Raw genomic sequence first — 19936 nt, 5'->3', positions numbered from 1 at the left:
CTCTTTGTTTAGTTCCCTGTGATGTTGCCATAACCAAAGGAGCCTGGTCCTCAACCCTGGACTTTCTGGAGATTTCTCTGTGTAGATAGAGTTGAGCCTCCTGTGGCTAGCTCAGCATCATTTGTCTTGGGTTGGCCATGGCAGTTAACCACCTGCCCATCTGTTTTCTGTCTTGTAAGGTTTTGTTTTGGAATGTTGTCTCTTCTATGATTCTCTCTTTGTCTTTAAAAATAACTTTACTGAGATAGTATATAACAAGAGTTTACCCTGTAAAGTATTAATAAGGGTCTTCAAAATGTTCACAGGAATGCATATTTTGCAAAAAGCTATACATGGAATTCAAAAATGTTTTGTATCAAGACTCTATCTCTTAATTCCATTTTCCATGAACTTCTTGATGTACCCTCATATACTTTATTTTTTTAAAGATTTGTTTATTCAAAAGTCAGAGTTACACAGAGAGAAGAGAGGCAGAGAGAGAGAGAGATCTTCCATCAGATGGTTCACTCCCCAATTGGCTGCAACGGCCAGAACTGCGCCAATCCAAAGCCAGGAGCTTCTTCCGGGTCTCCCACACGGGTGTAGGGGCCCAAGGACTTGGGCCGTCTTCTACTGTTTTCCCAGGCCATAGCAGAGAGCTGGATGGGAAATGGAGCAGCCAGGTCTTGAACTGGTGCCCATATGGGGTGCCGGCGCTTCAGGGTGTTAACCCACTGAGCCACAGTGCCGGCCCCACCCTCATGTACTTTAAAACGTACATAGTTCAGTGGCTTTAGTATATTCAGAGACTTGTACAACCATGAGCATGGTCTAATTCCAGAATGTTTTCAGCAGCACAAAAAGAAACTCGGATCCATTTGCAGTAGCCCCTGGCAACCACTGATCTACTTTCTGTGGGTTTTCCTATTCTGACCATTGTATATAAAAGGAAACATGTAATATATGTAACTGACTTCTTCCATTCAGTACAGTGCTTTCAAAATTCATCTCTGTCATAGTATAGATGAGTACTTTGTTCTTCTTTATGACTGAGTAATATTCTATTGCATGGATACAGCACATTTTCTCTGTCTTTTCATCAGTGAGTGGACATCTGGGTCTTGTAGCTTGTGCATTAAGCAACTCCATTTCCAGGAATGAAATTTCAGGAAAGAGGACCCCTGGGTATGTGTGTGTGTGTGTGTGTGTGTGTGTGTGTGTGTGAGAGAGAGAGAGAGAGAGAGAGAGATCCACCATCTGTGATCTCCTCTGGCTTGTGAGTTCTCTGTGGCTGTCACTAGTCCTTACCCACTTGGGGCTGGGGCCTAGGCTGAAGGAAAGCAGTGTTGATTTTCTTCTCTGAGTTAGCAGAAGCTGTAGTGGGCAAGTCCTCCCTGATCCTGTCTTCTCAGCCATAGAATAAAGATACTGAAGTAGACCAGTCATTCCCGAGCATGGTCTGGCCCCCTTTCTGCACAAGGGCCTAGGCCCAGGGTTGCTGCAGCACAGATGCAGGCTCGGGGTGGGAAGTGGGAAGCATGCAGCTGGCATGGCTCCCATGGGCTGGCGTCTTCATAAACCAGACACAACAGGGCAAGCCATGATTTTATAGCTTTGCCTTGGGATGTGTAGTCCATTTTACCTCTACTTAGGAAGAATTAAAATAACAATGCAAGGGAGGAAACAAACACTTTTTCCTTCAGGTCGTTCCTTCTCAACTGTTTTGCAGACTACTGCAGTTCTTAAATCCGGACCCTTTGAGAGCTGATGGAATCTCTGATCTACAGCAGGTATTTCAGGCCCTAAAAATGTTAGAAGAGAGAGGGAACAGTTTTCTCTGTCAGTCCCTCACTTTTCTCCCTCCAGACTTGGTATGAGGAGAGAAACTCATAGATGAAGGACTTTACCTGGAGATACCTTTTCAGAAATTACCCAGTGAATCACTGCTTTAAAGAAATGGTTATTTTTTTTTAACTTCTTTAGGTATTTGGTTATTGTGTTTTCAACTTGGCAGTGTGGGTGCATTTTTTAAGTTAATGGACTTGGGTTTTCACACTGTGAACTTTTTTTTTTTTTTCCAGTTTTGTAAAGTTGTTGCTACCCTGTACTTCAGGGCAGACATGGTTGTGTGATACCTGTATCTGCTTAGTTGCAGAAGTTGAAGTCGGCTGTGCAACCGCCTGTTGCAGTGCTCTGGAACAGGATCGAGCCCTGCTTGACCATTGACACGTCCCCTCTTTCAGCAGACCTGAAAAAGGTAAGTGCGCTTGTGAACCCAACTCCTGAAGAGGCACCGTCCTCCTCCAGCGTGGAGTTCTTCATAAACACATCTATGGTTCTACTTTGCTTTGAAGTCCTCCCCTAAGCTTTTTTTTTAAATAATTTTTTTAGAGATTTATTTTATTTATTTGAAAGAGTTACAGAGAGAGGTAGAGAAGAGAGAGAGGTCTTCCATCCACTGGTTCACTCCCCAGATGGCTGCAATGGCCGGAGCTGTGCCTATCCAAAGCCAGGAGCCAGGAGCTTCTTCTGGGTCTCTCACATGGGTACAGGGACCCAAAGACTTGGGCCATCTTTCACTACTATCCAAGGTAATAGGAGAGAGCTGGATAGGAAGAGGAACAGCTGGGACTAGAACCGGCACCCATATGGGACGCTGGCTTTAACCTGCTGCGCCACAGCGCTGGCCCCCTCCCCTAAGCTTTTGCTGCTAACTTCTCACTGACTCTTCAGCCCAGGCTGAGTCTAAGTGAACAGTACTTTTGGGAGAAGCTGTTTTGTGACTGCAAGCCTTGCGAAGCCCATGTTCAAATGTGCCTCTGAAAAGGGGCTCCAAGGAACAGCCAGTGGCCAGGGCAGATGTAACACACGTACTTCTGAATTGGTCTTCTCCAAACTGCCTCACAGACGATGCTTTCACTTGGCAAATTCATCATGTATGATTACTTCCTGGTAGAAAAGAAAGGTTCAAAATATTTTTTTAAAAAATGGATACAGGAGTTTTCAAGATGGTGTATTATGGAAGGAGCTTACTGCTCTAGACTAGGGGAAGATAGTTAAAGAAGTGGAGAGAGTGCAATCTCAGGGAAGAGAAAATGGCAGAGGAAACTCCATACAAATTAAGAGGGACACCACGGACCTAGGTGGAGGGTGTAGATGTGCACAACTCAGGACCCCAGCAGCCGAGAGCCTCAGCACCAGCTTTGGAGAGTGAGGTGAGACCAGACTGCAGCAGCCCAAGCCAATGGTGATAAAGCTGTGGGAAGAGCCTGGTGTGAATCCAACTTGGAGCCCTGTGGAGGACAGTATACCTGCCAACCTAGAGGGAAAAAAATGGGGCGCGTTTCTCTGTGCACAACCACCTGGCACCAGTGCCCTGTAACTAGCCAGTGAACATACGTAACAGCTGCTCCAGCTCATGTCTGCATGCCCAGCAACCAGCTGAGAGGAGATGCCTGAGTCTGGCTGGGAGAACTGACAGGGTACTGGGGACTTGTAACTGTGGGAGCCTTGTGTGCCAGGATGGGACTGCATGGGAGGGCGCAGGGTGTGGCTGGGACTTGGGGCAGTCACTGTGGGCGGTTGCACATGTTCAGGGCTCCCAGATTGCCTAGTGAGGGTCACTGCTTCAGGATCCGGGTTTACACTGAGAACTGCACAGATCCTTTGGGTGTTCTTGTGGCAGCATGGATGAAAATTGTATCTACTAGGGCTAGCACCCAGGCCTTGGTCTACTTTGAGGAGAGGAGGTGATGAGCTGAGTCTAGACCAACAGCAGAATAAACCTCCCCTCTGATAATAATAATAATAATAATGATAAAAGATTTACCATGCCCAACATAAGTGTAACCTTGGGGACTCCCCTCACCTTGGAGCACTGAACAGAACTTCTTGACTACACCCAACTCATGCCTGAATATATTCACTGAAAGAGCAGACACTCCACAAAGGCTTAGTCCAAAAATAAAAGCTATCACAGAGAAAAAATAAGAACAAAAAGTATCACCACAGATGCCTAATAATAAACAGCAATTCAAGAAACAAGAATAAGGAAGATAACATGACATCCTCCAAAGAACATAGCACTTCAGTACTAAAATGTAAAGATGAAGAGATTGATGAAATGCCAAATGGATTTCAAAAAATTGATTGTAGAATTACTTAAAAGTGATCAAAAGCAAATTCAAGAGGTAAAGAAATATGTACATGACATGAATGAAAAATTTTCCCATGAAATGGACTATTCAAAGAGAAATCAAAATATTAGAAATGAAAAATTCAGGAGGTCAAAAAATGTACTGGAAAGCCTTAACAACAGACTTGGTGAAACAGAAGAAAGAATATATGAAGAGAAGTATCTGGAAATTTTACATTCAGACCAAAAGAAAAAGAAGAAATTAGAAAACTGAAAAACACTGTTGGAGATTTATGGGATACTCATAAGCGACCCAATAGATAGGTTTTAGAAGTTCCTGAAGCTGTGGAAAGAGAGAATGGATTAGAAGGCCTTTTTAATGAAATAATTACACAAAACTTTCCCCAATTTGGACAAAGAAGGGGATGTCCAAGTACAGGAATCACATAGAACTCCTAATAGACATGACTAGAAAAGATCTTCACTGTGACAAATTGTAAACTCCCTACAGTAAAACATGTGGAAAAGATGCAGGAGAGAAATGCCAGGTTACTTTCAGAGGATCTCCAGTTAGACTCATAGCTGACTACTCATCAGAAACCTTACAGGCTAGGAGAGAATGGTGAGATATATTCCAATTTATAAGAGGAAAAAACTGTCAACCCAGAATACTGTACCCTGCAAAGCTGTAATTTATGAATGAAGGTAAAATAAAGACCTTCCATAACAAACAGAAATTAAAAGAATATGTTGGGGCCAGCGCTGTGGTGTAGTGGGTAAAAATGCCTCCTGCAGTGCTGGCATCCCATGCAGGCACCATTTCTAGCTAGTCCTAGTTGCTACATAAAGAAACACAAAACATGGTCATCACTATGAAAGAAAGTGAAGGCAAAAAATCTCCCAGTAAAAGTACAAAAGAAATCCAAAGGAAACAATAGGAATATTTATGGAAAAATGGCAGGGCCAAGTCAAGTCGTTATTTATCATTAGTCACCTTGGATGTAAATGACCTCAGGTCTCCAGTTAAAAGATACAGACTGTCTGGATTAAAAAATAAAACCCATCTATTTGCTGCCTACAAGAAACACATCTCACCAAGAAAGATGCACGCAGACTGAAAGTGAAAGGATGGAAAAAGATATTCCATGCTAACAGAAACCAAAAAAGAGCTGGTGTAGCCATCCTAATATCAGACAAAATAGACTTTAACACAAAAACTGTTAAAATATGCAAAGAAGGGCACTACGTAATGATTAAGGGATCAATTCAACAGGAAGATGTGACTATTATAAATGTATATGCACCTCATTACAGGTCACCTGGTTGCTTAAAAAAATGTTGATGAATCTAAAGGGAGACATAGACTCTAATACAGTAGTAATGGGGGACTCCAATATCCCACTTTAAGCATTGGACAGATCAACCAGACAGAAAATCAACAAGCAAATAACACAGTTAATTGACACTACAGACCAAATGGATCTAACAGATATCTACAGAACTTTTCATCCTACAGATGCAGAATACACGTTCTTCTCACCAATGCATGGAACTTTCTCTATGATACACCACAAGTTAGGCCATAAAGCAGGTCTCAGCAAATTCAAAAATATCAAAATCATACCATACATCCTCTCGAATCACAGTGGAATGAAGCTGGAAATCAACTCAAGAATCTCTAGAACATAGGTAAACACATGGAGACTGAACAACATGCTCCTGAATGAACAGTGGGTCATTGAATAAATCAAAAAATTTCTGGAAGCAAATGACGATGCATCAAAACTTACGGGATACAGCTAAAACAGTGTTAAGAGCACAGCACTCGGTGTCTACATCAAGAAATTAGAAAGGCACCAAATAATGAACTATTATTGCATCTCAAGGACCTAGAAAAACCACAGCAAACTAAACCCAAAATTAGTAGGAGAAGAGAAATGATTTTTTAAAGATTATTTATTTGAAAGTCAGAATTACACAGAGAGAGGAGAGGCAGAGAGAGAGAGGGGGAGGTCTTTGATCCGATGGTTCACTCTCCAGACGGCCACAACAGCCAGAACTGTGCCGATCTGAAGCCAGGTGCCAGGAGCTTCTTCTCGGTCTCCCATGCAGGTGGACCCCGTGGACTTGGGCCATCTTCTACTGCTTTTCTGGGCCATAGCAGAGAGCTGGACAGAAAGTGGAACAGCCATTTCTCGAACTGGTGCCCATATGGGATGCCAGCGCCTCAGGCCGGGCGTTAACCCACTGTGCCACGGCGCTGGCCCCAAGAAAAGAAATAATTAAAAATGGAGAAGAAAAAAAAACAAAATTGAAACAAAAAAAGCAGTACAAAACATCAGGGAAGGGTCCAGTGCCGTGGCTCACTTGGTTAATCCTCTGCCTGTGGCGCTGGCATCCCATATGGGCACTGGGTTCTAGTCCCAGTTGCTCCTCTTCCAGTCCAGCTCTCTGCTGTGGCCCGGGAAGGCAGTGAAGGATGGCCCAAGTGCTTGGGCCCCTGCACCCGCATGGGAGACTGAGAAGAAGCACCTGGCTCCTGGCTTCAGATCAGCACAGCGCTGGCCGTAGTGGCCATTTAGGGGGTGAACCAATGGAAGGAAGACCTTTCTCTCTGTCTCTCTTACAGTCTATAACTCTACCTATAAAAAAATAAAAAACAAAACAAAAACAAACAAAAAAACCCAGAGAAACAAAGAGCTGTTTTTTTGAAAAAATAAACAAAATTGACAGGCAGACCATTGGCCAAACTAACCAAAAGGAAAAGAGAAAAAAGAGGGAGAAGACCTAACAATAAAATCAGAGATGAAAAAGGAAATGTAACAGCAGACACCACAGAAATAAAAAGAATCTCAGAAATTACTACAAAGAACTATATGCCAACAAATTGGGAAACCTAGAAGCAATGGATAGATTCCTGGATACATACAACCTACCTAAATTGAGCCATGAAGACATAGAAAACCTGAACAAACCAAAAACCAAGATGGAAATTGAATCAGTAATAACTGATCAAGAAACGCCCAGGACCAGATGGCTTCACTGCTGAATTCTACCAAACTTTTAAAAAACTGACTCCAATTATTTTCAAACTATTCAAAACAATTGAAATGAAGGGAAACCTCCCAATCTCCTTTCATGAAGCCAGTATCACCTCAATTCCTAAACCTGAAAAAAAGCACAACAGCGAAAGAGAACTATAGACCAATTTCCTTGATGAACATAGATGTAAAAATCCTCAATGAAATACTAGCCAACTGAATGCAGCAACTCATCAGAAATATTATTCACCAGGACCAAGTAGGTTTTATCCCTGGTATGCAGGAATAGTTCAACATTCACAAATCAATCTATGTGCTACCTCACATTAACAAACTGAAGAACAAAAACAATATGATTATCTCAATAGATGCTGAGAAAGCATTTGATAAAATACAATATCCTTTCATGATAAAAACTTTGAGCAAATTGGGTATAGAATGAACATTCTTCAATACAATCAAGGCAATTTATGATAAACCCACAGCTAGCATCCTATTGAATGAGGAAAAGTTGGAAGTATTCCCACTAAGATCTGGAACCAGACAGGGATACCCACTATCACCATCATTATTCCGTATAATCCTGGAAGTTTTAGCCAGAACCATTAGACAAGAAAAATAAATCAGAAGGATATAAATTGGGAAGGAGGATGTTTGCAGATGAAATGATTCTATATATAGGGCATCCAAAAGACTCCATTAAAACTATTGGAACTCATAAAAATGAGTTTGGTGAAGTGGCAAGATAAAAAATCAACACAAAAAATCAGTAGCCTTTGTATACATAGACAATGCCATGGCTTGATTCTAAGATCAATCCCATTCACAATAGCCACAAAAAAATTAAATACTTCTAAATAAATTTAACCAAGGATATCAGTGAACTCTACAATGAGAATTACAAAACATTAAAGAAAGAAAGAGAGGAAGAAAAAAATGGAAAAATCTTCCATGTTCATGTATTGAAAGAATCAATATCGTCAAAATGTCCATACTGCTGATAGCAATTTACAGATTCATTGTGATAACAATCAAAATACCAAAGACATCCTTAGATACAGAAAAAATGATGCTGAAATTCATATGGAAACACAAGAGACCCTGAATAGCTAAAGCAATCTTATACAACAGAAACAAAGCCAGAGGCATCACAATACCAGATTTCAAGACATACTACATGCAGCTCAATTCACAATAGCTAATATATGGAATCAACCCAAATGTCCATCAGCTGATGACTGGATAAAGAAATTGTGGGATATGTACACCATGGAATACTACACAACGATTAAAAAAAAATGAAATTCTGTTGTTTACAACAAAATGAGTGAAACTGAAAAACATCATACTTAGTGAAATAAGCCAGTCCCAAAAAGACAAATACCATATTTTCTCCCTGACCTGTGATAACCAATAGAGCACCTGAAAGGTAATCTATAGAAGTGAAATTGACATTCTGAGATACAGTGACTTTGAATAGCCCTTGTCTTAACTGTTGAAGAACAGTTTTTTTTCATGCAATTTCTTGAACTCTTAGTATAGAGTTAGTCATATGATTATAGTTAATTGAAAGTAGATCTTAGTAAAAAATAACAATGGGAATAGGAGAAAGAGGAGGAAAAGGGGTGGGAGGGTGGGTACTGTGCAAAGAATCAGTATATTTCTAAAGTTATGAATTGCATGAAGTGTATGGTCCTTAAATAAAAGGTTTCTGGAAAAAAATGTATACAAAGAGAGACAGGTATTAGTGGACAGAAGTGTCTACAGGCCTTTCGAAGATGGAAAAACAAGTGGTGCACTGTGGCCGATGATAGTGGACAGAGTGAGGCTGTGAACTTTCCTGCCCTGTTCCCTGAACATGCAGAGCCAGTTTGTATTGTTTCCAGGAGAGAGAGATTGGAGACTCTTTCTGGAAAAACCACATGGCCCTGGAGAAGTAGCCTCTAGATGATTCTGTCTGGAATTCTCCCAGTGCAGATGCCCACCTCCTGGCCTGCATTCCCTCAGTGACATGACACTCACATGATGACAGGTTGTCCCACCCACCAAGCTTCTAGCCAGGTTTTAGTGTTGGCCTCTGCAGTAGTTCACAAACAAGAGAGACCAAACTCTGAAGGAAATAGACAATGCCAAGATAGAAGAACATGTGAGAATGTAAAAGGATCCTCCAGAATCAGAGAAGAAAACTGCATCCAGTTAACATGACACGGTGCTATAAAAAAAGGAACAGTGAGAAAATAAAAACATGGAAATCCAAGCAATTACAGAAACTTTCAAAATCAGCAGTTGGTTTGAGATATAAAAGAGAAGCTAACTATCAAAGTAGAACCACAAAGGCAAAGAGATGGAAATAATTTTAAAAAACAAAAAAGATTTTTGACCAGTCCAAGGTCTGAAAGTGGGATTTCTAGAGAGAGATGGAAGGGGGCAGATGGTTCTCTGAAGGGTGAGCTGTGGCCATTGTCCCGCCTGCGGCCATGACTCTGCAAATTAGCGGTTAGTCTGCCATCACGGACAGAGGATGGCAGATGTGTGGCTGTGAGGCAGCTACACCCAGGGGTCTTGGAGATCGTGGAGGCTTCTAGAAGAAGAGGACCTGGTCCTCCCAGGACCAGCAGTCGGAATGATCTCGGATGTCTCCGCAAGAACAAGGGGTGTGGCCTTGAGCCCTCTGGTGAGAAGTGAGTCCCTTCCTCATTATGTCAGGGAGGGGAGAGGTGGACTGAAAACGCCTTCAGATGTTCAGAGCTCCACAGAATGTACATCCCCTGTTCTCCATCAGAGCGAAGGCTTAAGCCAAGAAGGGAACTCCCGGGATGGCAGTCGAATGCTGAATGCATAGAAACAGCCTGGATCGCAGTGGCTTCGGGGAGGAGGGCGTCACAGAGAAAGGGTGCTGAGGAGCCCAGCCTTGGGGAGATCCTGACATGGTTGGAAAGCCGGTGGAACATTTGGATTTTAGTGTCGGAGACGTAGGAAAAGGAGCAAATAGAAGTGTGTTTTTAAAAAGCCTTCCAAGCGAAGCTGATAGACGGACTGATTATTAGACAAATAGGGAGGAAGAGCCACACTGATGTCCCAGAGTGCTTGAAGCAGAGGTCAGTGTGCCACCTATGGGGAATACCATATTCAGTAGAGGCTAATCTGTAGTGGTTATTGGACTAAAGTGAACAATGACATGGAGTTTTTGTTGGTTTCCTGTACTTTATTGTGGTTTTGGGGTTTTGTGTTTCGTAGACTCTTCAAAGAAACAAGTACCCTGGACCCAGCCACACGGAATCCTACTCGTGGCCTCCCATAGCGCGTGGCTGCGATGTGGTGGTCATTTCTCACTGTGGAAATGACCCTTTGCTGTACCTCCCACCAGTTCTCACAATTTTGCAAACGGGGGGCTGCTACAAGTCGCTGCCAAGTAGAAACGGAGTAAGTTGAGATGGTTTGGTTTCCCAACAAAGCGGATTCAGTGTTTATTTTTAACTGTTGGTGATGGTCTAGTGACAACTTACTCAATTTGTTTTCACCGTTTTATAGATAAGAACATTAACTCATGAAAAGTTACTTGGGTAAATTCTTAACAGCTGACAAGAGGTAGAAGTAGAATATAAGTATCTACTGTTATACATTCTTTAAATTATTTCATAACAACCATATTGTTTTATAATCCTGCTTTGACCACATGAGGGGACCACATGAGGGGATCTGAAAATAACTGAGAAAGATGATGGGATGGAAAGGAATTGAGTATTAGAGTCGAATGATGGTGGGCAGAGACAGCTACCCTTACTGGGTTTTGTCTTATGGGTGAACTGATGGATCTGAAATCTGGCACAAAGGGTGCAGTACAAGTAGTTCTGCCACTCGTCGTCAGGTGACAAATAGTAGGCAGAAACATGCAGTAGTTTGTTGTTATGCTATGCAGTTTAATGATTGCCCTTTGGACATGTGCATCATTTTATATATATATTGATTTAATCAAATGAGTAATTAACCACTTTTTAATTTATTTGGAAGAGAGAGATATAAACAGAGATCTTCCATCTACTGGTTCATTCCCAAAATGCCTGCGATAGCCAGGACTGAGCCAGGCCAAAGCCAAGGGCCCAAAATTCAATCCAGATGTCCCATGTGGATGGCAGGAACCCAAGTTCCTGAAGCCATCACATGCTGCCTGCTAGAGTCTGCATTAGCAGGCACCGGAATCAGAAGTAGAACTGGGACTTGAACCCAGGCACTCTGATAATAGGATGTGGGCATCCCAAGTGGCATCTTAGGCACTGTGCGGTCACCACGGTCACCACGAATGCATGCGTGTCTATCCCCGAACTAGTGAACAGCTGAGCCGTGCTGGTGAGATGCCACTTAGGTTAAAGAGAAAGGGATGTCCAGATCTTCCTCCTCGTGCCCCCCCTGCTTTCTCCACACCTCTGTGGCTGCCCCGCTCTCAGCCCTTTGCCTGGAAGTTGCACTCACCTGGGTTCTGTCTTCGTCAGTGGAGAGCATGTGTCCGGGAGGGTGTTTGGCAGCAAGTGCCTGGGGGCTGGTGGACTGCCGAGGTCGGAAAGGGGGTCTCCTCAGGAAGAGGTGTCAGCCTTTGGGAAGGCCCTTCTCAGTGGTGCCTCCTCGCACTGCGGGGTCTGGGGCCAGACTACCGTGTACTAGCTGTGCAGCTTTGGGCAGCTGGCTTACCTCTCTGTGCCTCAGACCTGCCATCTGTGAGATGGAGTAACAGTAGACCCCCCCGTGAAGGAGTGTCCGGAGGACTCGGTGAGAACTTGTGAAGTACTAGGTTTAAGCCCTAGGGAAATCTCACTCAGTGTGTCTCAGTCTAATGAATTTTGCTGAACTCTTCAATGACGATGGTCGTAAAAACTTGTGAGAGGCTTATGCTGTCCAGGGAGATGTTCTGGATGTTTCCATACACTAAGTTGGATTCCTAACCAGTGTCCACAATTACTTGAATTTGCTTGTCTTTGCAGCCTCTTGCAGTCATCGTGTGCCCTGGGTGGAAAAAGGCCCAATTAACTTTTGAATTATTGGAAGACTATAGCAAGTCCTCGAGGCCTCTTCATCCCATGTTGTTAACAATCGGACTCCACAAAGACGAAGCCAAAAATCTGAAGCTGCCCAGGGGGTGTAAGCGTCCTTTCCGGGCTGTTGGGTTTTCCTGTGGAAGATGGTGGATCCCTGCCCAGCGGGCCGTGTGATGACGGGGCCCTCGCTCCCCATCAGTCACCAGTGGGTGACCTTGAGACAGCGGTGTGAATTCGTTCATTTGGCAGCTCTTTGTTGAGCATGTGGAGTGTGTTAGGTGCTGGATACGTGGTGTGGACTCCAGCCTTGCCTGCCTTTCAGGAGCACGAAGCCTGGTGGAGCCCAGGCACTGGACTGGATACTGGCAGGGACGAGCCTCAGTGGGCAGGGGCTGGCCGCACCCACCTGAGTAGACAAACCGCCTCTGTTAGAGAAATTGTGGAAAATCTGATTTTTTTTTTCTCTGAAAATGCAGGTGATGTGATTGTTACAACCCCACAGAGCCTGCTGCGGCTGCTCACGGACCAGAGCTTGCTGTTTCTCAGGCTCTGCCACCTGGTCCTGGATGAGGTGGAAGTGCTGTTCTCGGAAGCTAACGAGCAGGTAGGCCACGCGAAGGGTTGCAGTCCTGAGCGCTCTGCAGGGTCGGGGCGGTGTCCCGTGGGGAGCAAAGCGGCTAATCCAAGCCCCCTTCCCCTTGTGACTTCTGTGATGGAGAGAATGTGTATCTGGAATTTCTTTCCCACTGTTAAAGTTCTCACTGAGAAGCAGTTCTTTACCAGGAGATTTTTCTGAATATTTAGTATTTTTCTGATTATGGAAGCAGGAATTCTTAATTTAGAGAATTTGAGCAGAGACCAGGGAAAAGCCCCACATTCATAATCTCACATTCAGAGGAATTGCTTCAACTGTTTTGAAGTATTTTGTTTCTTAATTCCTGTTTTCGTTGATGCATATATTTTATATCAAGAACATATTTTAGGTACAGTTTTGTAACTTGCATTTTGCAGTTAACACTGTTGTATTGTTAGTTGCTATTCTGCAGCATGATTTTCATTGGCCGTATGGCACTGAGTCACATGCGTGTAACACAATTTACTCCAAAACTGTCTTAGTTTTGGACACTTAACCTAGTTTGTATATGTCTTTGGCTAAAGATCTTACTTTTTTCCTCTGGGGTTACTGCTGTACATTTGCCTGTGAAAGCACAGACCGAGGGACACTCCCCCTGTGTCACCGACCCTGCTCCCGCACTCCTGGGCCCAGCTTGCTTTGCAGTCTAATTAGTAAATAGTGAGATCTCCTTAGCTTGGTTTGTATTTCCCTGCGTTGAACATTGTGTCCATCCCTCTATGAATTGCATATTCATTTCTTTACCTTCTGTGGGTGGGATGATCTTTGTCACCAATTTTTAGAAGTTTCTGTATGGGCCGGCGCCGCGGCTCACTAGGCTAATCCTCCGCCTAGCGGCGCCGGCACATCGGGTTCTAGTCCCAGTAGGGGCGCTGGATTCTGTCCCGGTTGCCCCTCTTCCAGGCCAGCTCTCTGCTGTGGCCAGGGAGTGCAGTGGAGGATGGCCCAAGTGCTTGGGCCCTGCACCCCATGGGAGACGAGGAAAAGCACCTGGCTCCTGGCTCCTGCCATCGGATCAGCACGGTGCGCCGGCCGCAGCGCGCCGGCCGCGGCGGCCATTGGAGAGTGAACCGACGGCAAAGGAAGACCTTTCTCTCTGTCTGTCTCTCTCACTGTCCACTCTGCCTGTCAAAAAAAAAAAAAAAAAAAAAAAAAAGGAGGTTTCTGTATGAACATCTAATCCTTTGTTACACGTATGTACCAAGACTTTGTTGGTGCTCCAGGTTTTTTTTAGAGTGGGGGTTTTTGGACGTTTATTGACTTGAAATTTAACATTTTCTCCATTTTATATTTTATGTTCTGTCAAACCAGCTTATTCTCTCTTAAAATGAAATGAATTATACTGATTTTTTAGATGCTTGCTATATTAGATAACTTTAAAAAAAATATTGACGTTGAAGAAAGAGAGTCTGCACCTCATCAGATCGTTGCAGTTGGAGTTCACTGGAACAAACATATAGCGCATTTAATCAGAGAGTTCCTGAACGACCCCTGTGTTGTGATCACGGCCATGGAAGAGGCTGCCCTCTACGGCAACGTCCAGCAGGTAGCGGCCATGGGGAAGGGGAGCAGGGCTGATGAACACAGCAAGCAGCTGCATTACATGGGCTGATATTAAACCATTACACTCTGATTTGATTTGATACACAAATTTGTGATTATGTATAAATTTGTATTGATTTCCTAGGTATTATTTCCTTTGAGAATCAGAACTTACTTACAGAAAGTGAAACTGGAGCGCCTTGAACTTTTAGAAGATGATACTATTGTATGCCATTACTAGGTTGTGCACCTTTGCCTGGAGAGTGGAAAAACTTCTACTTTACTCCAAGTTCTTGATTTCATTCCAAGCCAGACACAGAAGACCTTGATCTTCACCTGCTCCGTGGCTGAAGCAGACATGGTGTCTAAGGTGAGCCCTACCACACGTTAAAATGTCCCCGCTGTTTAAACTGTGGTTGAATCTCAGGTCGTCAGAAAATGACTAGGGGAGCTGAGTATGCAATGGGGGAAATCCGAGTCCACAAGTTTAACATCAGGCAGCAGGGGAGTGGGCTCTGCTCCCGGAAGCACTGGTGCCTGGAGGCCTGGCAGTGGGTCTGGCGCCCCAGGGGTGCAGCCAGCCTCGCACTGTAGCAGCGCTCCCCTGGGGAGCAGTGCTCACGCTTTGTCTGGAAGAGCAGGGAGAGGGTCCCACTTGTGAAGAAATGCCCACATTTTGTGTCCCCTTTCTTCAAGAAGATTGAGAAGATGACAGTTACTGTGTAGCTAGAAAGATCAGATGTTGGCTACAAGAACCAGATAAACTGACTTAGGATATATTCAGTTTGATCTGATTTTGTCTACATAAGTGCTCAAATATAGAAACAAAGCCAGATACAGGGAGTGAGTTACACATCTACCTTTCTACAGTGATGACCTAGAAGGTAGAATTCAAAAGCCCTTCTTGGGGCGGGGCTTGACCTTATTGGGATGCCCACATCCCATTTTGGTGTGCCTGGTTCGAGTCCTGGTTCTGGCCCTTGATTCCAACTTTCTGCTAAAGCACGCTGGGAGGCAGTGGTGCTGGCTCAAGGAGTTAGGTTCCTGATACCCACCTATCTGGATTGCATTCCTGGGCTCCTAGCTTTGGCCTGGCCCAGTCCTGGCCATTGTGGACGTCTGGGGAGTAAACCAGCAGATGGGAGCTCCTTCCGTCTCCATCTCTTAAAAAAAAAGTGCTTGTTAACAAAAATGCTGTGTATTTGATGTGCGTACACATATACATTCACACCCATACTTTGTATATTACATACATAAATATATACATGTCATTTAAAAGGGAATGAAAATATTTTATCAAAATAATATTTCAGCGGGTTTTTAGATATAGATAGATTACAAAATTGGGAAAATACATTTATTCAAAACTTAGTCATCTCATTAGTAAGAATGCCTAATCAGGGAGATAGTAGTTTCCTGGGTAATGTAAAGTGGCTTATGTTGATAATTATTTTTTAAAAAAAATTATTTTTTATCTGAAAGGCAGAATTGCAGAGACAGAGGGAGAGACACAGAGAGAAGGAGCTTCCCTGTGCAGGTTCACTCCCCGAATGGCTGCAACAGCCAGGGCTGGGCCATACAGAAGCCAGGAGTCCAGAATCCCATCCAGATCTCCCAGCTGGGTGGCAGGGCCCCCAGTACTTGGGCTGTCTTCTGCTGTTTTCCCAAGTGCATTAACAGGGAGCTGGATCAGAAGTGGAGCAGCCAGGACTCAACCAGTGCCCATGTGGGATGCCGTATCACAGGTGTTGGTTTAACCACTACACTACAACTCCAGTCCTTATGTTGATCGTTCTTGATGGAACAAGTGGCTTCAAGCTTGTTCCTGACTGTGAACTGGCCTCTTTGGTTTCTCGTTTAGGTAGTAGAAAGCAATTCAATATTTTGCTTGAAAATGCACAAAGAAATGGTTTTTAACTTAAAAAGTGTTTTGGAACAGTGGAAAAAGAGGTTGAGTTCTGGCTCTCACATTGTCCTAGGTAAGTGTTTTAATTTCTAGTTAATAGGAATCCTGTCTTTAATTCATTTGTACTTATGTTTCTCATCTCCAGAGTTCTCATTCTTTCCCAGGTTGTCTGGGAGTTAGTAATGTTAATTTTAAGCTGGAGATTAACCTCCGCTATGATTTTCCTGTTGAGGTGAATCTAGGGCCCCCCACCCCCGGGCTCTCAGGTTGGTAACCGGCAGAAACCCTCAGTCTAGACTTTCTCCCTGGAATTGTGGCTGGCAGATCCCTGTTGGGTAGGTGGGTGGGTGAGTAGGCCTGTAGGCATCATTATCAGATACATGCCTGTGCCGAAATGTGTTGTGAATGATAGTTACGTTGAACATCAGAAATACGAAAGGCTAGATGCACGAAGTAAGTGAAAAGCATACAGGCAGCCTGCGCATTGGAGTAGAAAGAGGCACTGTTGAACTGGAAGGGAGGCCACTTCTCTCTAGAGTTCAGTTACCACAGGCTGCGGCACTTTTGACAAAAACAGTGGGAAGGGAGTTTCTTTGCAAGTGTGAAGTAAAACGCACACGGCAGTGTCGTGTTGTGTGGTTTCTGGAGCGGCTCGTGCCCGGCTCACGTGCGGTTGTTGGAATCCTCTCCCCCAGCCTTGACGGACGATTGCATACCACTCTTGGCCATCACTGATGCCACATGTGTGATTCACTTCAGCTTCCCCTCCTCGCCAAAAGTTTTTGGTGGACGCCTGTATTGCATGTCTGATCATTTTCAGAATTTAACCGAACAGGTTTGCTTACTTTTTATTATCTTCAGGGTGTCACGGTGGTTTTCTATGTAATGACACGTTTCCCCATTTAGACTGGTGTGGGTGACCCCATTCCTGTGTTCACCCCGGTGTTAAGGGTTCTCCTGCAGAACAGGGAGACAGGAAGACCAAGTCTGTCTTGCTGCTGACGGAGAGAAACGCGAGCCATGCCATGGGCGTCCTGCGCTACTTGGAGCGAGCAGATGCCAAAGTCCCATCGGAGCTGTACGAGTTCACTGCAGGGGTTCTGGAAGCCAAAGAGGATAAGAAGGCCACAAGTCCGCTTTGTCCGTACCTTAAGGCTTTTGGATTTTGCAAGTAAGCCTGTGTTCTTGTTCTAAAAGGGAGGTAGCCCATGCCGTCAGGTGCACAGCTGCTGAGTTTACCGCTGGGCGCGTGCACCCTCCCAGCACTGAGGGGCACCAGAGGTGACTGCCCTCTCGGCAGCTGTCAGCCTGGAGTAATGTTGCTTGCTTTGAGCCCCATATAAAGGGACTTGTGGTAGGTACTCTTTGTGTTTGGTCTCTTCCTCAACCCAGGGTCAGCAACACCTGTCTGTCGTTGTGGTTTCTGTATTTTACTGAGTGTAATTTGTGGCTGAGTGTTGCATTCTGTGACTCTGTCACAATGTGTGTGTGTCCCTCCTGCTGTTGCTGGTTTCTGGCTATTGTGTGTGAAAACTGCTACAAGCAGCCTTGTTCATGTCTTCGTGTTGAAATTTGCATCCATTTCTCTTTGTCTTTATTAAGGAGTGGAATTGCTAGGTCACAGGATGGGTGTCCAGCCACCTCCTCCTGGTGGTTAACCTATTGGGATCCTGAAGGCTGTAGAACACAGTTTGCGCTACCCGACCTTCGGGTATAGTGGCAAACCACTATAGTGACTTTAACTGGATTTCCCTACAGTGAGGTCAGACATCTTTTCATATGCTTGTGGGACATTAGACTATCCTCTTTTTGTGAAATGCCTGTTCAGGTTATTGACTGTTTTTAAATTGGGGGCTTTTGAGGGCTGGCACTGTGGCATAGTGGGCTAAGCATCTGCCTGCAGTGCCGGCATCTCATATGGGTGCTGGTTCTAGTCCCAGCTGCTGCTTTTCCAATCCAGCTTTCTGCTGTGGCCTGAGAAAGCAGTAGAGGATGGCCCAAGTGCTTGAGCCCCTGTACCCACATAGGAGACCTAGAGGAGGCTCCTGGTTCTTGGCTTCAGAATGGCTCAGCTGTGGCCATTGAGCAGATGGAAGACCTCTCTCTGTGTCTCTCCCTTTCTCTCTGTAGCTCTGCCTCTCAAATAAATAAATATAATCATTAAAAGTAAATAAATGAGGGCATTTATCTTGTTCTTACTGATTTATGGGTGGTGACTATATATACACATATATAGGTGTACGTATAAAACATGTATATAACATACATACACATATATACACATATACGCACACATACATGCATATACACACAGATGTGTGTATATATCTGGGACATGCATCGAGGATGTCTTCTCTCAGTCTGGCTGTAGTTTTTCACTCTTTTCAGTAGCCCTTTCATTAACAGACACTTGGTTTGGTGCAGCCTTTTAGGGTTGCTGTCTTGTATGTTTTTACATGAGAAATATTTGTCTATCTCTGGCCATAAAGACATTCTCCTATGTTTTCTTCCAGAAACTTTGTAGTTTTAGCTGTATCATCTAAGTCTGAGACCCACACTTGTCAATTTGTGTGTCTGGTGGGAAACAGGGCAGAGTTGCCATCTTGCACATGATGCTCCCTCACCATTTATTACGTGGGGCCAGCGTGTGGCGCAGCAGGGTACGCTGCCACCTTTGATGCCAGCATCCCACATCAGAGTGCTGATTTGAGTCCCAGCTCTTCTGCTTCTGATCCAGCTCCCTGCTAATGTGCCTGAAAAGGCAGTAGATGATGGCCCAAGTTTTGCCACCTACATGGGCAGCATAGATAGAGTGCCAGGCCTCTGACTTTGGCCTGGCCTAGACTTGGCTGTTGTGACTATTTGGGAAGTGAATCAGCAGATGAAAATTGATCCTCTCTCTCCTTCTGTCACTATGCCTTTCAAATAAATTAATCTTTTTTTAAAAGAGTATTCTAGAAAAGTAATCAAGTAATTCTTTATTATTCAGTGTTAAATTTTAGAAACCTTTCAATTATTTATATATTGTTGTGTTATATCAAGTATGAGTCGTGGTTACTTAACTTTTAAGGTGTTTGGAAGAAAAATTCTCTGATGATGGTAGATTAATTTTCTAAAGAACACTTACAAATTTGTGGCAACAATTGTTAGTGGTGTTTTTCTGGTTATAAAAATTTAGTGTTCTCTTTTTTCTCAGAGACCAAAGGATCTGTCCTGACCGACACCACATTAACCCAGAAATGGACATGCCCAGGAAATTATCCAACCAAGCCCTGCCCGTGTCTGGATACATTAAAGTAAGTTCTGGTAAAGATCCTTTTTCCCGCTGAGTAATGCCATCTCCGTGAAGGTGCTCCTGAGGACCAGAATCTTCCAGAACGCAGTTAGGACTGGGTAGTCAGTGCTAGGGGACAACTGCTTATCTGACAAGTGGCCTGGCTCCCTAGATGCAGCCTCCTTCCAGGGCCCCAGTTTATTGGTAAAAGCAAGGTCAAATTAGCCAAATGGAGGAAAATTTAGGGATTGGATTTTTCAGTTATATTTTTAAAATATTGTTTCCATTTGGGGCTATTAAAAATAATGCATTGATTACATGAATCTTTTCAAAACATCCAAGATTATTCCTTTGAGGAAAATTCTTGAGATGCAAATAGAATGGCTGAGTTAAAG

At 44.0% G+C, this 19936-nt stretch overlaps 1 protein-coding gene across 3 annotated transcripts in view; it reads left to right on the top strand.

Moving 5' to 3' along the window:
- The window catches only part of LOC138846717 (putative ATP-dependent RNA helicase TDRD12), a 90248-nt gene that overhangs the window by 50133 nt on the left and 20179 nt on the right, over positions 1-19936 (top strand). For all 3 annotated transcript variants that reach the window (XM_089319180.1, XM_089319179.1, XM_089319178.1), the window contains 11 exons: positions 1709-1769; positions 2129-2236; positions 10393-10578; positions 12132-12288; positions 12662-12789; positions 14174-14365; positions 14603-14731; positions 16223-16340; positions 16963-17102; positions 17218-17438; positions 19464-19563. In XM_089319180.1, coding sequence (XP_089175306.1) covers positions 1709-1769; positions 2129-2236; positions 10393-10578; positions 12132-12288; positions 12662-12789; positions 14174-14365; positions 14603-14731; positions 16223-16340; positions 16963-17102; positions 17218-17438; positions 19464-19563 — 1540 coding nt within the window. The remainder of the gene's footprint in view (positions 1-1708; positions 1770-2128; positions 2237-10392; positions 10579-12131; positions 12289-12661; positions 12790-14173; positions 14366-14602; positions 14732-16222; positions 16341-16962; positions 17103-17217; positions 17439-19463; positions 19564-19936) is intronic.

This window comes from Oryctolagus cuniculus, chromosome 18, assembly GCF_051225735.1.
Source record: "Oryctolagus cuniculus isolate XC-2025 breed Fujian yellow rabbit chromosome 18, ASM5122573v1, whole genome shotgun sequence".
NCBI lineage: Eukaryota > Metazoa > Chordata > Mammalia > Lagomorpha > Leporidae > Oryctolagus > Oryctolagus cuniculus.
The sequence above is the reverse complement of the archived record's forward strand: the minus strand, read 5'-3'. Positions and strand labels throughout refer to the sequence as shown.